Below are 19619 nucleotides of genomic sequence, written 5' to 3' on the forward strand. Positions count from 1 at the left end.
TTTCTGTCATGAACAGCAGCCAGCAAATTGGTAGCGGTCCGTTCAGGGGACTCACTGTGCCTCAGAACTTTGCTGAAGCCCGGCAGGCTCCTAAACAGCAGAGCACAGGAGCCAGCAACAAAAGCATCCATGATGAACTAGCCAAGTAATAGGTTCAAGTTTCACTGGTTGGTCTATTTGCCTACTTTGGTTTTTATTTGTTTAAAACTTAAAACAGGATACTTAGGCACTCTGGAGAACTCCCTACACGTGAAGGTAGCTGCTACAACCAAAACAGTCATGCTGAAGGTCCCACATTGCCTCCTTTGAGTTTGCCAGGATGTGACTTGCTAAGTACCTCCCATTTGCTAAATCACATTCACACACAAGGGTCCATCTGCTCTGACCACATCTTACCATGCAGTTCATAGCAAAGTGATTGTGCTGTGTCTGAAGCTCCATTGCATGAGGGTGGCTGGTCCCAATCTCCGTGTAGCTGTTTAGAAACAGGCCCTTGTTGTGTGTGATCCAGTCAAACATCTACCGGAAGGAAAAAGATAGCCTGGAATCACTCCAGAAAGAGAAATGGCTGATGTAGGTCCAGGGATGTGGCCATACACGAAAGGGCGACTTCCTACCTCTGACAACTCAGGCATTTGGACACGGGAAAGTCTTTCCTTCAAAGAACAAGTCAGCAGTTCTGAACTTGCAAAATTTACCAGAAAATCTTATCTGACATGTTCCTCTTACAGAAGGGGAATTAAGAAGCAGATAAGTAAAGAGATGTATTCTAATACCCCAGGCTAATTAAAAACTCTGATCTTCTGATTCTCAGGCCAGCCTCCCTGCCATGCTGAACTGCTTAATTTGCCACACTGCACTTCAATTAAAGACCCATTAGGTGAAATTAGGGACTTACAGGTCTCTGGATGGGTTTTGCTATGTCCTCAGGTTACTGACAGCAATACCAATGACTAAAAGATTACACTCTTTAATACAAGAAGTATATAGAAATCTGTGCAAATGTAAACAGTAAAATTTACCATAAAAATAAAAAGGACTTGGGGAAAAAATTATCTTGAGGTTCAACATAGTACTTGGACAAAAATGTCAATTAAGATACCCACAAGGAAAACATTTAGAACAACAGAAATGACTATTGCTACGGTGACTTGAACCAGAATCCCAGAGACAGAGACCTATTTTTCTAGCAACTGGAAGGAAGATCTTCTAGTAACCTTGACAAGGCACTACTTAAAACAAAAGTACGCTGACAACTATGTTAAACATTTACCAAATAAAAATACTAGATTATCACCTTTTGAAAGGTCCTATTCAAAGAGTTCTAATGTGTTTTTTCACTTTTACAAACTATCCTCCTGTCTATGTAAAACGAAATGCAACAAGCTCAAATAAAAAATAATTAGTTCACCCACATTCATGGCTTGCAACATATACCTACAAATAAGCATCCTGTTTTCACATTGCTAAGACTTAATTAGCCAGTAATTAACAAAAAGTCACTATGACCAGTTGGTTTGTCTGGTGCACAAGAATAAAACATGAGACCACAGGTGATTATTGCCTGCATGATTCAGAAACTGTTACTTTTAACACATTGCTCACCTTTACTCTTAAAACATACTCCATAGATCGGAATGGTGTTCTGTCACTGGCTTTGTATGAGTGGAAGAGCAGGTACAGCAAAGTACTTACATAATTATTGCTTTCAGTAACATAATCCTATGAAGTTTTTACTCTTTTAACTGAAAATAACAATCCTGTCTTTCTTACAGGCAGACACTTTACAGCAAACCACCCATAATTTCAACTCAAAAGTTCTAAAATAGTACTATATTGCATGGGTAAAACTAGACAACAGACTTAAGTGCTGTCTCTGAACCGACTCTCACTGATTTGGAGCACTTCAGGAGGCGTAGGCTCCCAAGCTCCACTTTCCCTCTCCCCTGTCACCGACCCCACTGGCTTCCCCCATGGCCCACCAAGGCATCAGTCTCCCAACTCTTTACCTTCTCAGCATCCTGTTCAAACAGCCTCAGCTGAAAGCACTGGTCCAGCTTCAGCTTCCTCACATGCCACATTTGGTGCAGATGCTGCCGCGTCGAGTGCAGCCTGTCTAGCATGGTGGACACCTTAGGCAAGAGGTTCTGCAGGTCTGCATTGCCTGACCCCGAGTTCTTTTTGGGAAAGCTGTCACTGCTCTGAATCCTCTGAAGCAGCTTCTGTCCCTCTAAATCCAGGTCCTCAATGGGGGCCTTAATCACCTTCTTTTTTAGTTGGGAATGTTCCTCGATCATATTCCGAGCCCCCTCTAAATCCTGAGGCAGTTCCTTCTTAGCAAGGATGTCCTGAAGTTCCTCCAGCCGGGAGAGCATGTGGGTTGCATTGCTGATGTAGTCTTCAAAAGCAACTCTGATTTCAATCCATTCTTCGTGGTTGTATTCTAGGCAGCCATCAAACTCGGGAGTGAGCTGAGAAGGATCAACTACTTTGGTAAGGCCTTCTAAAGAGACCATATTTGTCTTAAGGGAAAAAAAATCACGTATGAGAAGAGGGACCAATTTTATGCAGTCTTAACATAATGTTATTTACAACGCTTAGTCACAGATTTTTAAAGTAATCTACTTACAGACAACATTAACATACCTGGTTCTGGCCCCATAAAAATAAAATGGATGACAGAAGCATTATTAGTACAATGAAAGATAAATCCATTAGAGCAACACATATATGTTAGTTGGAATACCTAAAAATGTAAAATCATATATTTCCTGAGAGCTAATGAAAGATTTCTTTCCAGGAATGTGGAGATTAAACCACTATCATAGGAACATTAAACTGGGAAATATGTTCTATTGCAGTACAGAGCAGACAATTCAGAAACTTCGCTTTCTTGGATGCATTCTTCTACCCATTCTTTCTCATTCACTTCATTCTAGTACCTCATTCCCAATAAAACTCCATGGAGGCTCTCTACCATCTACTGCCACATGAGCATCATGCTCCTGGGAGCCCAAGCCATTTTAAAGGCCATGTCCTCCAAGAACACTTACACGTGGGTTGTCTATTAAATGGTGAGGGCTACAACAGACCACCATCCTTCGTCTTGCCTATCCCACTACCCAACAAGTAATGGGTGATACAATATGAGTGACTTTTTTTAAAATTTATGAAATATTCAAGGATTAGCAAGAAAGCTGGAAGACGCTCATTTCACAGAGCTAAAGACGGAGGGAATGTTTCATTCACTGTAATAATCTGTTGCAATTCTGAACAGTCTGAGTGTTGTACATATTCTATACCACACTCCAGATTAACAGTGACAAAGTTTCAGCTAACTACAGTCCAAGCAAGAACTCTTAATTCCATCCTATCATAATGCAAGCATTTTTTTTTTTTTGAGTTGGAGTCTCACTCTGTCGCCCAGACTGGAGTGCAGTGGCCGCTCCCGGCCACCGCAGCCTCGCCTGCTGGGCTCCGGCGATCCTTCCGCCTCAGCCTTCCGAGTAGCCGGAATTACAGGCATGCACTACCAAGCCCAGCTGATTTTTTTATTTATTGTAGAGATGAGGTCTCGCTGCCCAGGTGGGTCTCGAACCCGCGGGCTCAGGCAATCTACTCACCTCAGCCTCCCAAAGGCGCGGGATTACAGGCTGAGCCACCGAGCCCGGCTTAATGCAAGCATATTAATATTAGTATGTGCCCCAAGAAAAACATGGGAGAGGGTGATTAAATGCAAAGACAAAGGGAAAAGTAAAAGAGATGCGGTCTAAAATCAAATGATAAACAGTGGAGTGCTATTTTGGCTCACTGGTTGGCATAAGCAAACAGTAAAAGGCAGCAGAGCTAGAAAGAGGGCTCCTCCTGAACCAGCACTTTTGCCTATAGTGTTCCTCTAGGCCTACCCCTGTCTCATGTACTGGACTTATAACAACCTGCATGGAGGCCATCGCTGGCAGAGAGCGGATGGTAATCATGCAGACGAGTTCAATAGAAAAACTGATATAGGGACCATTAAGGGGGAGATCAAAATTAAACTGGCAAAAAACCTGCAGGAATTATATTGCCAAACCATTTTTTTACTTAAAACATGTATAATTAATGCAACACACTTTAATTCTGCATCAAGAAAACAACTAAGACCCAATAAATTGTCCGCCAAAGTGACTTCTTATTGTGCATGAAGATAAAGGTTTATGGGTTTCATCTTTTATCTAAACCTCCTGAATGTGGCTTAAAGTAAAACTAAATTCAGATTTCAAATACAAAGCTCAGTACCATGGAAAGAGATGTAAAAATACAAGTGACAAACACGTGAAAACACTTTGAAGAGTAAAGCATATAACCTAAAGATTAAGTTTACTGTCTGGTTTGTTTAATAGCATTATGGCTGTTTATCTTAAAACACATGAATACAGTCACTGAAACCTAACATTTGAGCAGAGATGCCAGAAGAAGCAATCTATTCAACCAAAGTTTATTTTAATTTATTATTAGAAAATATTAAAATGTTACTATGGAATGGAGCATGAATCAAGATTCAAGCTGGCATGAATACTTTCTTCCCATAATCATCACATTAAACTAACTGCATCAAAAGCCTTGTCAGAACCTTGGTAGCTTAAGGAGAGGAGGTTACCGTGGAAAGGAAAATCAGTGAGCAGCCAAGGTTTGTTTTTTACCACTGTCTGAAAGGGAGCAATCTTGTGTGCCTGACTGAATTTATAACTCTGCACAGATTTTAATGGAATATCTCTATCTTCATAAGTGAGACCTACTATACAAAGTATACACCATCTCTCCATAATCTGTGACAGGATGAAACTCAGACTCCTCTGTATTCCTCCTTAGGATCTCCGAAGTTGGGCACTTCTCCCTAACATTCCCTCATCAGCAAAGCCACTTGTGCTGAATTTTAAGGTAAAGCTGTTTTGCCAAGTGAAAAACAAGAGCCAGGCTTCTCTTCTAAGGTACGTGCCTCACACCTCAGCAGCCCCCTCACCCAAATTCAAGAGCACTGAAGCCTGAACTCCCCCCGCTTAGGTAAAATGTTCCACAAGGATAATGAGCACAACTTGCTGTTTTACGCAGTAACTAATTTTATATATCATGTGTATGTAAGATACGCAGTTCCTGTTTAATATGTGGTTTCTAAAATCTAACATCAGCCTAAACAGCTTAGAATAAGCCATGCCAACGGGTTTAGTGGGTCTGGCCACAGAGGGGAAGTTACCTCAAATTCAAATTTAGAACTGCCAAAATTAGTCCTCTGTTTCTGCCAGAAGTTGTCTGGCTTGATTATCAGTGCCACGTGGATGCAGCAGGGGAAGGACTCCTGCAGGATCTTCAGCAGGGGCTTGATGGAGTCCCACTTGGACCCACGCATGTCCACAATCACCGTGAAGCCTCGCTTGCAGACCTCCTCACTGCAGAGAAAGAAAACATCAGCTAAAGAGGTGCAACTCTTGTCCTCTCATCTGGTCAGGTGCCCTTCGCCCGCTGTGTGCTCCCAGGGGGTGGCATGGGGAGGCACACACGCACTGACCTCAGGACAGGAGGGGCTGCTCTCACCTGTGGAGCTCAGCTCCTGCTCGCCCCTCCCTTGAACCATATGAGAACTAGACTATATATGCATCAAGAAAAACAAGGTTCAACTTCAAAAGCCTTTATGATTTTAATTTTGTATTTACAGCTTTGCATCCTGTCTTCTATTCAGGAAGAAAACGATGACCACCATGTACTTAGTACATGACCTGATCACATGCAATAGTACAGTAACATCTACAGGCAAGAGTCCCTGGAGAGCACTAAGTAGGTACAAAATCCCAATGGTCTGCAAAGTCCAGGTAGGGGACAGTCCAAGACCCGTGGACAGCAGCTCCCCCAGGACTACTAGAACCACACGTACTGAAAATGGCCCCCCACCAGCATGGCTGGCAAGGGTGAGAGTTTTCTTTTTATGAGTTGGAGTCTCACTCTGTCGCCCAGGCTGGAGTGCAGTGGCACGCTCACAGCCACCGCAGCCTCGACCTGCTGGGCTCAGGTGATCATTCCGCCTCAGCCTTCCAAGTAGCTGAAACTACAGACACATGCCACCATGCCTGGCTAACTTTTTGATTTATTGTAGAGATGAAGTCTCACCAAGTTGCCCAGGCTGGTTTCGAACCTGTGGGCTCAGGCAATCCTCTCACCTCTGCCTCCCAAAGTGCGGGAATTATAGGCAGGAGCTACTTCGCTTGGTCGGGTAAGAACTTTCTAATATCCATTTGTTCTCTTTACCCTCTCCCTGGTCCTTAAGGGATCTCAGCAGTTCTCCAAGTTCAATCCACCTATCCCTGGAGTTCTTGGTGCTCTCCTGGTGCATTCTGTGGGGTTAATATAGTTTCACAATAGTACTAAGTCTGTATTTGCCATTTCACTTGGTTGCACTGATGGTACATAAACAATGGTGGATAACACTGCTGGCCTTTGACACAAACCAAGGCAGTGCTAGGAGTCATCGTATTCTTCCTCTCCAAATTCTTACAGTGAAAAAAAAAGAGCCAGCTTCTAATTTTATTAAATCTCAACCCCTGACTACTTGGGAAACACATATAATACAAGTTTGCAATAAAGAATGAACAACAAGAGTTAAGATGTCCTTAAACATAAGTTTAAAAAAATACCTGGTCTCACTTGGTCATAACTTCAGTGATACAGATGAAAGCTTCCATGCTGGCTTCTGACTTCCAAATGGCCCTACAGTCAAGGAACAACTGCAGTCCTCACTGTTTAGACCACGGACTCTAACAGTCTGTGTGGATGTTAGCGATGTCAGCACCAGGCAGTAGCTGGGTAATGACTGCTTGCAAGGTCTTTGGAAATATACCTAGGATCCTACACACACCCAATGAAAATGTGACATTCTCTCCAAACGTGCAAATACTTAAGAATGAGATTTGACTTTTTTTCTACTTTGGGTGATCACCCTAAAAAACTAGAAAAGTCAGAAAATAAATGGCGATCTATAATGTTAAAAAGCAAAATATAAAAAGTAATTCAAAATTAAAACCCATGTCAAGCTCTCTCTTGCACAAGGCTGCTCTTCTACTCTCCCTTCCCTCCCCTACACACACTCACTCAACACACATACAACCCATTCTCTTCCTTATCTTGATTGCATCACCAGAGTTACTAGCATTCCAATTTGACAGATACCAAGTGCATATGACATCTACTGTCATTATAAAGAGTGTAGTACCAAAATACTCCAGAACATCTGGCGGTAGAACCAGCAGTAGCACCTAACCAGAGGGTGGCTCACATTCACAGCAGCATGGTGCTTAACACCAAGAAGCAGCAGCCTAGCTTATCACTCAAACGTTGAAAATTGCCTAGGAATGATGCATTTAAGTTCTGATAACATCCCCCATATGGATATGAACTGAAATGAGTTCAAATACTCCTCTTGCTTCTTCACCCCGTCTCAAGTAGGTCCTGGGCTACAATTCAGATGACATCACAGGCAGAAACATCATGTTTTCTGGCCTCCTTCACCAAACTAGAGGCAAGTGGGACTCCCAGAGAGGTCTCCTACAGTCTTCTAGGTCACAGAAATGAGGCATCCTTAGCCTCTAATGGGGTTTACAATCCTGTAAGATCCCATTCCATAGAAACACCAGGGCTCCAGAGGCGCCAGGCAAGTGCAACCCAAGCAGGAGAAGTCCCTAGAGGCCAAGTTCTTACACAAGAAGCCTGTTGCCCCGTGGAGGCATTTGACTCCAGATTCACACAGCCTGCTGCTACACAACAAAGACAGGAGACTGTGCAACCGCAGCAGTATGTTTTATTTGTTTTACTAGTTGCTGTTTGGTAGAATGCACTTCTAGCATCAGTCTTCACCATACTCAGATAAATTCCCTTGCAGCCTGCCTTTCTCCTAACATGGTCTACACAGTATGCACATAAACTACAAAGCCCCTCCACTTGAAAGAAGCTTAAAAGGAATCCTGAATAACTAACTCCAGGCTTACCAACAGGAACAAGTCAGAGAATAACAAAACCGAAAGGTGCGCTGAGTTAGCACAGTTTACAGAAGGATTAACTATTCACCTTCCTCCATGATCAAGCTGTTACCACCCAGTGGCTTCCCAAGTAATGAAAACAGCATATGAATGGGGCTGGAGTGCACAGTCTTTCAATCAATTTGGTTTTTATCAGGTTAAAAGTCAGTCAGCATTAAGAGAGGAGTGATATGCAAACATTCTCAGCCCTGGCTCCTACTTATGAGCATCCAGTGAACAGCTGCCTACGGAAGGGCTCCAAGCCCTGCTTCTACCCAGAAAACACTGCTCTTTGGAAAACATGACTTATTAACCAGCTATTTTAGCAGTTTTACCAAAAAGCCCCATGTTATCTGACAGAAAAAGAAAATTTATATAAAATTGAAATCCCCTCTCAAGACAGATCTCTCTAAAAAAAACAAATTCTACTTTCTTTAGTTCCAAGATGAAGGAAGTATATTTTTATATGAATGTTCATGAATGAATCAACTAAAAATCTTCCTATTATTTCATTATTGGACAACAGAGAGTAAGAGGAGCATATGCATTTAGTTGCTACACACCATTCTAAAGAAGACAGATGTTCTAGAACACAATTAGTGTAAAATATAATTCAAGAAATAACCACCTAGAGACATTCCAAGATTAATGTTGTTATCACTATGCAGGACTTCCAATGACATCAGCAAGACCTTCTCCTGTTTCTCCTACACACATTTAATAGAAAGCTTCATTGCAAATTAATCTTATGAACTCACCTTATTACTACAATTATTTGGGATTTTTTTGAAGGGGGTGGAAAGATGACCCAAGTAATAATAGTCAAACTACTCACAGCTGCTCAGGTCATGTTTATGTTCAGTTGTGAGGGACATAGACAATCGACAGGGCATGCAGAAGAAAACAAACATATGATCTGCCTCCAGAAAACATATTGAAAATCACTGGAGGAAAATATGAAAGAAGGAAATTACTGGACTATTTCTGAGTCAGCCACTGCATGTCAAGCACTATGCTAGATGTACATAAATAATTTTACTCAATACTCATAATGACCCCAAGATGCACAGAATATTATCACATTTTCTAAGTCAGAAAACCTATCAAAGTAATTAAGTCATCATGCCAGGTCACAGCCAGTCTAATTCTGAGGCCCCTGTTTTCGCTTCACATGGGACAATAGCCCTGAGCCTGTCCAGCTGAGGGACAGCCAGGGAGCTGCCTTCAAATCTCAGAAGAATGCCAGGAGTAATGGACAGAGCAAAGGGTCTCACAGACTCCTAGGACATACACAAACATATAGCTGGGCAGAAATACCAACAAATCATCAGACTTACAAATTATATACAAGCAAACCCACAAGTCCAAACAATTCACACACCATTAACTTACTGATGCTTTTTGTTGAAGCTATTGTTTGGTTAAAACCAAGCAGCTTGCTGCTGTAGGCACTCACAGGCAGGGCCTGCAGGACCCAGGAGGCCCAGAGAGGCCTCATTTGGTTACCACGTCTCTCTTTCTGGTCTACTTCAAAATCTTTCTCCATTATCACTTGGCAGACACATCACTGATATGTTAATTCCACCTCTCCTATTTTCTCATGGCAAAACGGCACCTCTTGTCACTTGGGAGTGTCAATACAAAACCAAGTCGAGGCAATGAAATGAAGTGACTGTGTTCCACAGGTGGAGAGTCATTCTACAAACTTAAGTATTTATGAGTGGAATAATATGTTTGAGATATGTTATAAATACTCCAGGGAAAAATGAGAAAAACAAGACTGACAAAATTTGATAAATGTTGAAACTGAGTGTTAAGTATATGTGTGTTCATTGTACTGGTCTCTCTACTTTAGTGTATTCTCACGATTTGCCACAAAGAAGGTTTATTTATTTTCAAGTATGTCATCCAGATTACTCAAAATGTACCTGAATCAATTTTTATATCAATAAAATAAAAAGTAATTTTTAAATATTTACTATTAACATAGATTTCAAAACCAGAAAGTAAGTTTTCAAAGTTACATGTAGTATTCCAGTTGTATAAATTTTTAAAAATTAAAACAAATACCAAATTCAACTTTAGTTTTTATTAAACTATATGACAAGTATCATTTTGATTGGCAAGGATTTTTTTTATTCTGTCCTTTGTCTATTTCTTTTTCCATCATTAGCACAGATAGTAAGAACTCTGTAAGTAGAAGCTGTAAGTTACACTGTTATGTATAAATAATAATGAGTAGTAAATACCTCCTAAATACCTTTGCAGGTCAGATTTCAATAGTTCATCTGTCTAAGACAATACTAGAATAAGAAGAAAGGGAAAACTTTTTCCACATGGGTAAGTAAGGCTCTATTAGTCATTAATGACAAACAGTGACAGTTCTCCCATAAAAGATATCCTAACAGAAAAACACAAGAACTTCCCCCAGCAAAGCAAATCAACAAGACCGAAAGCTGACTTTCACCAGCCTCAGCAAGGATCTGTTACAAAAATGTACACTGTCTTCCCTGGCTAGTGTCAACCTGAACAGGCTAAAAGTGTCAGGAACCATATGCTGTGTTAGATCTACTGCATATACCTCAAGTTTTTGAAGCCCATTACACTGTTACTGACCATCTTCTAATATTCTTTTACATAACAAGTGCCCTAAAGTTACCATCTACTCTAGCCCATATCATGATCAAGTTTTCTCTTACATACCCTAATTTCATCTTTTAGGAAATGCCTCCTCTCACTCTACCGGGGAAGACACTGATGCCTCTTCAGCATGTGCCTTTCTGGAATGAAGGAGACACCAGAGATATACCCTTTCCTCATGGGGAAGCACTCTTCTAAACCACAATACACACCCATCCCTTACTCCAGGCGTGACTATACCCTTGGAGTATATCAGAGCGGTATTCTATTTCCAAAAATAATTGGAAAAATTAAATGGAGATACTAATGTAGGGAGAAAATTTCCTCCACCAGTTATTAGCAAGCTCCACAAATAAAATCTAAGTAATGCATTCCCAGAGCAGAAACAAAGATTCTAAATTCCTCAATTATACACACAGGGCCAACTCCTATTAACTCACTACTCCCCACTTTAGGGTTCTCCAAAAAAATAAAACATTGCTTGTTCTTGGTATTCTTCAGCATCCATGCTAAAAGTCTCCCTATCACTAATAGAGGATTCCCAAATTGATGCCCGGTATATTGGCTAATAAAGATTTTTAATGCCCCACAAACTTCATACTACCAATCAACAGACTGTTTTTAAGGAAATGAAGTTCAGCACGAAGACAGAAATATATTATCAAAAACAGCACCCAATTTCTGATCACACAGCCCACTGTGCCTCAGTATTAGTTATCAATGACTTTATTTCTAACTAGGGTACCACATCCTAAAACTCCCAGCTGAGTATCCCAAATCCACTGTCAACACACAAAACTCTGAACTACAAAACATTCACCTTCTTCTCTCTGCACCTGAAGTCTTTTATACTAGATAATAATAGTCACAAAATGGAAATAAGGAGAAAAAACATGATTTTAATTTTATACTACTTTGTGGCTTGGAATTCAGAAAGCTGTTTAGCTGTTTTCTAAACAGTATAGTTCCACATCTTCTGGAGTTGTGAAAAAGTGGCAAGCCACAAGCCACACAGTACTTACCTGGGAATACAGGCTAGATATGAAATGAGTCTCCTGAGATCCTCCTGTCGTATTCTGTCATGGTTGCTGCGGGCTGGAAAAGTTAAAATGGGACCTCCACGTTTATCTCTACCACCTAAAAAGCAAACATTGGGAACACACTTAGACAAAAACAAGATAAGACAGAAGTCCATGTCATCTACCATTCACTCAGTTCAAACTATTCCTAAATCCACTACACGAATGTGCATGAGGCAAGAGTACTTGTTCCATCTGGAATGCAGTGAGGCTATTTAATCCTCTCATGGAACTTGGAAGTAAACGCTTGGGTTTTGCTGGTCATATGGAAGATACTGCATATGGCCTTGTCGTCTTCTTTCAATGTGTTAAAAGAAACCTCTTTCTTTCAGTTTTATGTCTATACAGAAAAAAATTTTCATGTGTATGTGTTTCATTTACCCTTAAAAACTACCTCCCTCATACCTCCTTTCCTCTCCCTCCCCAACTCCCCTCCAAGTTGGGTCCTAAGTCTTGAAAGAAGAAAGAAAGAAATGTTCTTCAAATTACACTGATAACTACTTTATAATCTAGGATCAATGGCATGTGTCTCCCAGTGGTCAAGCTTTGCCAATCTCTTATATGAAGCCACACACAAACACAAGAGATATAGCATAACTGCATGTAAGAACTTTAAAGCGGCCAGGCACTGGGGCTCACGCCTGCAATCCCAGCACTTTGGGCGGCCAAGGTGAGAGGATTGCCTGAGCCCAGGGGTTCGAGACCAACCTGAGCAACTTGGTGAGACCTTGTCTCTACAATAAATAAAAAAAATTAGCCAGGCATGGTGGCACATGCCTGTAGTTCCAGCTACTTGGAAGGATGAGGCGGAAGGATCACCTGAGCACAGCAGGTTGAGGCTGCTCATAGCTGCTCAGAGTGAGACTCACACACACACACACACACACACACACACACACACACACACACACACAATTTTAAAGCAATTTTAAAGTTAATTTAGTTAGTTAACATAAGGATTTTAGAAAAATTATATCACATACTTGGAGTACAAATCTCTGAGTATTTAACTTTGACAGACGGGCAGGCAGAAAGATTTCTCATCATCATATAAAATCCTAATGAAGTCAGCTTGGTATCACTGAACATTTCTGGTAAAATTGTCACATTTATTTTATTACTTCCATCAGGGTTGTCAGGAAAACAGAGAAAGAAAATTTAGCCTTCTCATGTGGATCCATCATTCAGTTTTACAACTCTGACCCTATCTCTTCAGGAGAGGTTCAAAATTCAAGTCACAATATGAAACTCTTCTTTATTTTCAGTGCACCAAAAATCATCAGCAAGAGTAAAATTAAAAAGCAAGCAAACAAACAATAAAAGATTCTTTCCTTTTAGAAAAGTCAAAAAATATGCAGAAGATAATATTTTTAAAACCTATTTACCAATATGGTTTTTACAAGTTCCTAGAATAATTGCACATTCATTCTAAATAGTAATGGAACTTAATTTTGATTGTGAATACTTAAAACAATCCACATGTACTGTTCAGTCATGTAATCTGAAAGTCTTAAACTATTTATAAGGCCAGGAGTGGTGGCTCATACCTGTAATCCCAACACTTTGGAAGGCCGAGGCTGGAGGACAGCTTGAGCCCAGGAGTTCAAGACCAGCCTGGGCAACATAGCAAGACCTCGTTCTCTACAAAAAAACAAGAAACAAAACAACAACAAATCAGCTAAACATGGTGGTGTATGCCTGTATTCCTAGCTACTTGGGAGGCTGAGGAAGGAGAATAGCTTGAGCCCAGGAGGTAGAGGATACAGTAAGCCGTAATTGTGCCACTGCACTCCAGCCTGGGTGACAGAGTGAGACCCTGACTCAAAAAAAAAAAAAAAAAAAAAAAAGAAAGAAAGAAAAAGAAAGAAAGAAAGAAAGAAAGAGAAAGAAAGAAAGAAAGAGAAAGAAAGAGAAAGAAAGAAAGAAAGAAAGAAAGAAAGAAAGAAAGAAAGAAAGAAAGAAAGAAAGAAAGAAAGAAAGAAATGGAAAGGCCAATAATTCCGGTATCAAATTGGAACACTACATCACAGCTACCGGCATATCTGAAAATATTGTGCTCTACATACACTTTCACAATGACCCTGCTAACAGGTTTTTACCATTCAGCTTTATAAATAAAGACAGTGAAGCTACAAAAGACAAAGGAACCCTGCAGCATTGTCACAGCAAGGTCCTCTGCCCTCACAAGAACTTATATAATCTTTCAAACTAGTAGCTTTCGTTCTTTTTTTAAAGTAGTAAAAATGTCAGAAGGATAACTAAATATTGGGTTCCTGGGTCTTTTGGGGATTAACATTTATGAACAAACAGTACTGTCAAGCGTGAGAAGCAGTACTGATCATCACCAAGTGATCCTCTAAAACATCAGGTATTATTTTTAGGATAATATCAATAGCTAATTTTTAAAATATCTCTTATCACCAAGATAAGACAGATAACAGTTTCAATGTTCTTCATTTTTCAACATCTTTCCTTATTTTCAAAAAACACTCAATCTCCTTAATCAAAAATGTCACAGATCAACACATTATAGAAACTTGAGTTTTCAAAAATACAGTATATGACATTTGAATTAAAACATTCCCCTTCACTTTTGGTAAAGAGAGAGCTAGCATCTAACATTTTTTGTCTGTTCTAATGTTTTCAAAATGCAATATTATGTTTTGTTCAACATGGACAATAAATGGCAATGACCCATGTTACACTCTCCTCCCTCTTGGGTCACTATCTCACGATGCAAGCAAGGCATGCTCAACCATGGGTGTGAGAAGTAGAATCCAAAACCTGCCAATCAAAGAGAGTTGCATAGGAAGTACGTGCGTATGAACACTGCACATGGCCATTCTGTTCACTCCAGTCGTGTACAGAAGTTCTGATTGACTCTACTGCACTTTTTCAACTTCAACTACAAAAATCATCCCCAGGTTGGTAGCACTAGCAACGAGTACCCTAAGATTTGCTAGCAAGTTCATCCACTTGGCTTTCATTCACATCCTAAAAAAAGCTTATGTAAACTTGAATCTGAATTTTAAGTTAAAGGGAAAAATTTTTGCTGTTACTTTTCCTAGAAAAGAACTTCAAAAAATTCACTAGGATAATTTTACAACTTCATACAAAAATCATTTATGAAGTGAAAATGGCATATTTTCTATTTAAAGAGTTAAAGATTATTTTTTCACACGCCAACCTCTCTGCAACAGGTACACCTTCCAGCAGATGATGTGCCAATCATCATCCTCTGCTGACCCCTCACCAAGGAGGTACAAAGAAAAATTTTAAAAGGATGACATGTAACATTAGTTCAGAGGAACATGGTTGCTAAATCTCAAGGAGGTAAAAATCAACACTACACATGTCTGTCTAAATTATATTCCTCAAGATTTATATTGGTTGGCAACATCACAGAAGGCACCCAAATGAAGACAGTTTCTGGGTCACAAGTTCAAAGTTCTTCTTGTTTCTGTTCCTGACCAAGTAAAAACAACAGTAGTGCAGCTCATAAAAACATAATCTACGAGGTACACTTGTATGTATCTGATGCCAACCCTCTGCCTCATGGTGAGGCAGGCAGGACAGATGTCAGTTCCATCTATAAAACAGTGCCTTAGTTTCTACAATGAAAAGAAAAAGACAGGAAATGCAGTTCCTGCACCTGCCACTGTAACAGGATTTCTATATATGGGGCCTCTCCGTGTCCGTCACCAAAGAACAAAAGCTCATTCAGGATTTTCTCTTTATCCAAATGCTGTCTTAGTGAGAAAGGAAAAAAAAAACTTTTTTTGTTGATAGTGCTTTATTTTCATTTCATAAAAACCTGCATCCCCTCAATCCTTCCTCTCATATACCCCACCTCATATATCCCATCTTTTTCCTCTCATATACCCCATCTTTTTCTCCAAGACACTTCTTACCTCCTAGGAAATGATATAACTTGCATATTCTTTTTGTCTGTCTGCCTCCTCCACTAGAACATAAGCTCCAAGAGGGCAGGCATCTTTGTCTCATTCACTGATGTCAGAATATGCAAAGCTCCTGATGCCCAGTATGACACTGGAACTCAAGAAATATCTGCTGAATGGATTCTTCTTCCATATTCCACACAACGTTAACCAAAAATACCTACTATCAGGTATCAGTTAAGTTAGAAATGAAAATGCCTGATGACTATTCCTAGGAAAACATGGATGCTACGTGAACTGAGGTTTACACTGTAATAACAGAAGGCTGAAAAAGTCCTCACTACAGCTCTAAATATCTGTGTGACACTTATTTCCTTAACCCCAGCAATCTCATTTCCCACTTCTTTAAATGCCAGGGGACTTGGTCTCTTGAGCAATGACCACAGAAGCAGCTACATTCACAGTCACCTTTTTCTCTTTAAATGAATTAGGAGCTCACCTTCCACCCATTTAGAATGCACTTGCAAGGAAGGCATACTTGCTTCAAGGAGTGAAACGTGAATTTCAATGAACCAACTGTATTTTTCTCTCCACGGTCCTGGCTTCAATTTCTGAATTAGAACACCATTGAAAACTATTCTTTATACTCCCCCTGAGGAACAGTCTAACTCACACTGACCATGAAAAGCTGCCTTTTACAAAGGAAAGTCCTGAAAGACATCGTTTGTAAAGAGAAATTATGGCTAATGTCTATTAAATGTGCTATTAAATCATAGAACTCTGTTAAAAGGATGCCCACTGGACCCCTGCTCTAACAGCAGCCAAGGCAAAGCCTTGCCAGCCCTGCACCTTTTACACTCTCCTCTTGCTGCCTATTCCTGAGAACCAGAAATTGGTTCATGGAAAAGTCTACTGAAGACTCTAAGAGGATTCTTAACAGCCTGCTTGGAAGGCCCTTGCAGTCCCTGCCTTCTCTGTCAGTCCTTGCCATGTCCCACTGTGCTGTATGATAATAAGAACACACAAGATGAATGGGAGGTGCCCCTTTCCCTTCAGAAAATGCAATACTGTGCAAAACTGAAACATGGAGAACAAAGGTCTATGCATCACTGGCAAACCTCAAGGCACCAAATCCCACATTCTTGCCGATACCTCTACAAAGTGTGAATGTTCGCCCCAACCCCCAAAAAGCTATTCTTAAAAAATGACCCATATGTCTATCAATAGGCATCTGACTGAATTAACTACGGTGTGTATGCACACACAACAGAGAAATACACAACTGTAAAAAGAAATGAGCTGCTATATACTGGTCTCCAGAATATTCTTTGAAATGAAACAAGTAGAGAAAATGGTGCATACTACCAGAGGAGGAGAAAATAAAGAGACAGATCAATACAGTTGTTCATATTTTGAAAGTATAAGGAATAACCCAAAACCTTGGGAGAAAAAAGGGATGGAGTTTCCTATAAGGGAGGAGAAGGATTTGTGGATTTTTTTTAACCATACTTTACATTCTAACTTTTAAAAAAGTTATTATACTAGAATTATGCATACGTTTTAATCAAAATTGAAGCAAATTAGGGTGACTAAGCCCTACAAATGTAAAGCAAAATTAAACAAATGATCCTGAACTTCATGCTGACAACATGGATAGGAACTATTTCATGTGACTTTAAAATACAGTAATAAGACTGCAAATCCCTAAGTGGCATATGCCTTTAGGACCAAAGCAACAACAAAAATATTCATAGGTAGTCATATTGGCCAAAGAAGACCTAAACCTGACCATGTATGCACAGAGAGGGCAATTAGGTTTCTCAAAGCCCAGAGAACTGGCCCAGAGTCAATCACCATACTGCAGGAATGCCAGGGCCCCAAGGACCAGGTGCTATAGGACAGTGGAGGACTGGATTGGTATAGATCACCAGGACTTTGTGGTCCATGACATGGGTTCTAGTAATCCCAGGACCAGAGAACTCTGAAGGAGCGATCTCAAGGAGAAGTGGGCTTCCTTGCCTCCCCAAAAAGAAGACAACAGGTAGCTACAGAATAAAAAAATTCAGGATACATCCACATACCAACACATTCCAACTACTTCAGTTGAAATGACTGACTCTTAAAAATCAGTTGTTTTACTTAGCTGATCAGGGCAAAACAGCCAAATTGTTGAATGACAGACATAGTTTGGTCACCAATGCTACCCGACTTATGATTTTGCCTCCCAGTTGGGAGAAAATGCTTTGGGCACTAATTTCTAAGGAAAATTGCCACAAGAATAAAGCAGCTAAGTCCACAGAAACGGCAGTGTTTATGTGTTGTGACAGATGAGCTCATTTAGTGTGTCATACTCTGACATTGTGTCAGAGCAGTCAGATGAGGCAGAGTAGAAAGTTAGACTTTACCTGAAAGGTACGCAACTTTTTCCTTTAAAACTGGCAAAACATCCATAGCTTTCATTTCATCATTTTTTCGAAACCCTGAAATATACAAGAAGAAAATAAAATCATTGGATCGCTTGAGTAACAGGCAGTTGACACCATAACCATTTCATCCAATGTTCACACAGCAGCTTTCTCTGCACCCATTATATCAACTTAAGAAACATCATATGACAACATTTTTATTCCATGAACAACATATACCTATACCCATCTTCAACTTTAATGGTGAATAACCATTTGCACACAGACCCCACAGGTTGGTGTCCCCAAAAGGCTTTCAGTCATTTCCAGCAATAAAGATCTGGTCCCAAAGAGAAAGGATATGAAATCAGTCCAGATCATTTACCAAATCTTCGTGAAGTCCTGTTGGTTAATTTAGACCAGGGCAAAGAACATAGCAACACTGCTTTTCAAAAACTGCTCTTTGTGGCATACTAAAACCTCTAGGGGGAGCTCAACGCCTCCTTCTATCACACTTCAGAGTCTGGTTAAAAATACACAGCAGCAGGGAGGGGAGAAGGAATTATAAATAGCCAGGGACTGGCCGTGTGCTCTTGGCGCTCTCCTTCTAGGCTTTCTGGGTCATGCCCCCTGGAGAAATGTCAATGGTTAATGTGGTCAGATGGCCCAGTGCCGCTCCAGCTTCAGAGGTGGCCAAGGTTCCTCTTCTCCCTAAAAAACAACTCTCCCCCACCGCCTCCAGTACCTTAGAAGGCCAAGCGCAAATATTGTAGAAAAGAAGCATGCAACAGGCAATTTAGGCCAAACCAAAATCTGTCTCAGTAAAGGGAATTGTTGCATCGCAATCATGTCCAGGCTAGCTCCCCAGAGCGAACGTCTACATGGGAATTTGGGGTTCAAAATGTCCATACTGATAACTCAAAATATTTATCTCGGAGGTCTTTAATAGAAGTAATCTAGGGTCAGGGATGTGTATCAAAACTAGTGGTAACTATCATTTTTAGCAGAATAACCTCTAGAAGAAATAAAAGACTGTTTCCCTATCCCCATTTTTCTGTTTTTGCCAAAATAGGACAAGAAACACATCTAAAATGTTAACTTGGTAATACCTCTAACACAAGATGCAAACTTGGAATTAGAAAGCAAGAAAAGTATTAAGAGTAAATGAATGTATGTTTCACTTCTCATGTGCCTGAGTAGCTCCTACTGGACCACTCCTGCCACAGATAATATTTATAAAAGAATGACTCACTCAAGGCACTAAAGAGTGACCAAAAGCTGGAAGATACACTTGGAAAAGGGAAATGACATTGCATACACTTTCCTTCATCAGGGCTGTGAGCTTGAGGGCAGGGCCCAGCAAAGAAACATGGAGCTGTTAAAATAACAACCAGGTGGGTTCCAAGCAGCCCTGCTAAAGATTAAAGATCTGAACCAAGATTCACGTTGCTCCCACTGCAGAGGAGAAAGAGTCTATAGTCTGGGGTCCCAGTGAAATTAGTTGCCTGCAAAAGCAAGCAAGCAAACAAAATCAACACTTTTGGGAAGAATATA

General features: G+C 40.4%; 1 protein-coding gene across 1 annotated transcript in view; it reads right to left on the minus strand.

Annotated features, from left to right (window-relative positions):
- LOC103275246 (triple functional domain protein-like) overlaps positions 1-18138 on the minus strand; it is a 103708-nt gene extending 85570 nt beyond the window's left edge. Inside the window, exons 1-5 of the mRNA XM_008072662.1 lie at positions 18066-18138; positions 11705-11819; positions 5234-5426; positions 2010-2522; positions 397-519 (exon numbers count right to left, since the gene is read on the minus strand). Of these exons, the coding sequence (XP_008070853.1) occupies positions 397-519; positions 2010-2522; positions 5234-5426; positions 11705-11819; positions 18066-18120 (999 nt within the window). The 5' untranslated portion in view covers positions 18121-18138. The remainder of the gene's footprint in view (positions 1-396; positions 520-2009; positions 2523-5233; positions 5427-11704; positions 11820-18065) is intronic.
- Positions 18139-19619: the final 1481 nt, after the last annotated feature.

Source organism: Carlito syrichta, unplaced genomic scaffold, assembly GCF_000164805.1.
Source record: "Carlito syrichta isolate Samal-C Ts95f unplaced genomic scaffold, Tarsius_syrichta-2.0.1 Scaffold315377, whole genome shotgun sequence".
Taxonomy (NCBI): Eukaryota; Metazoa; Chordata; class Mammalia; order Primates; family Tarsiidae; genus Carlito; species Carlito syrichta.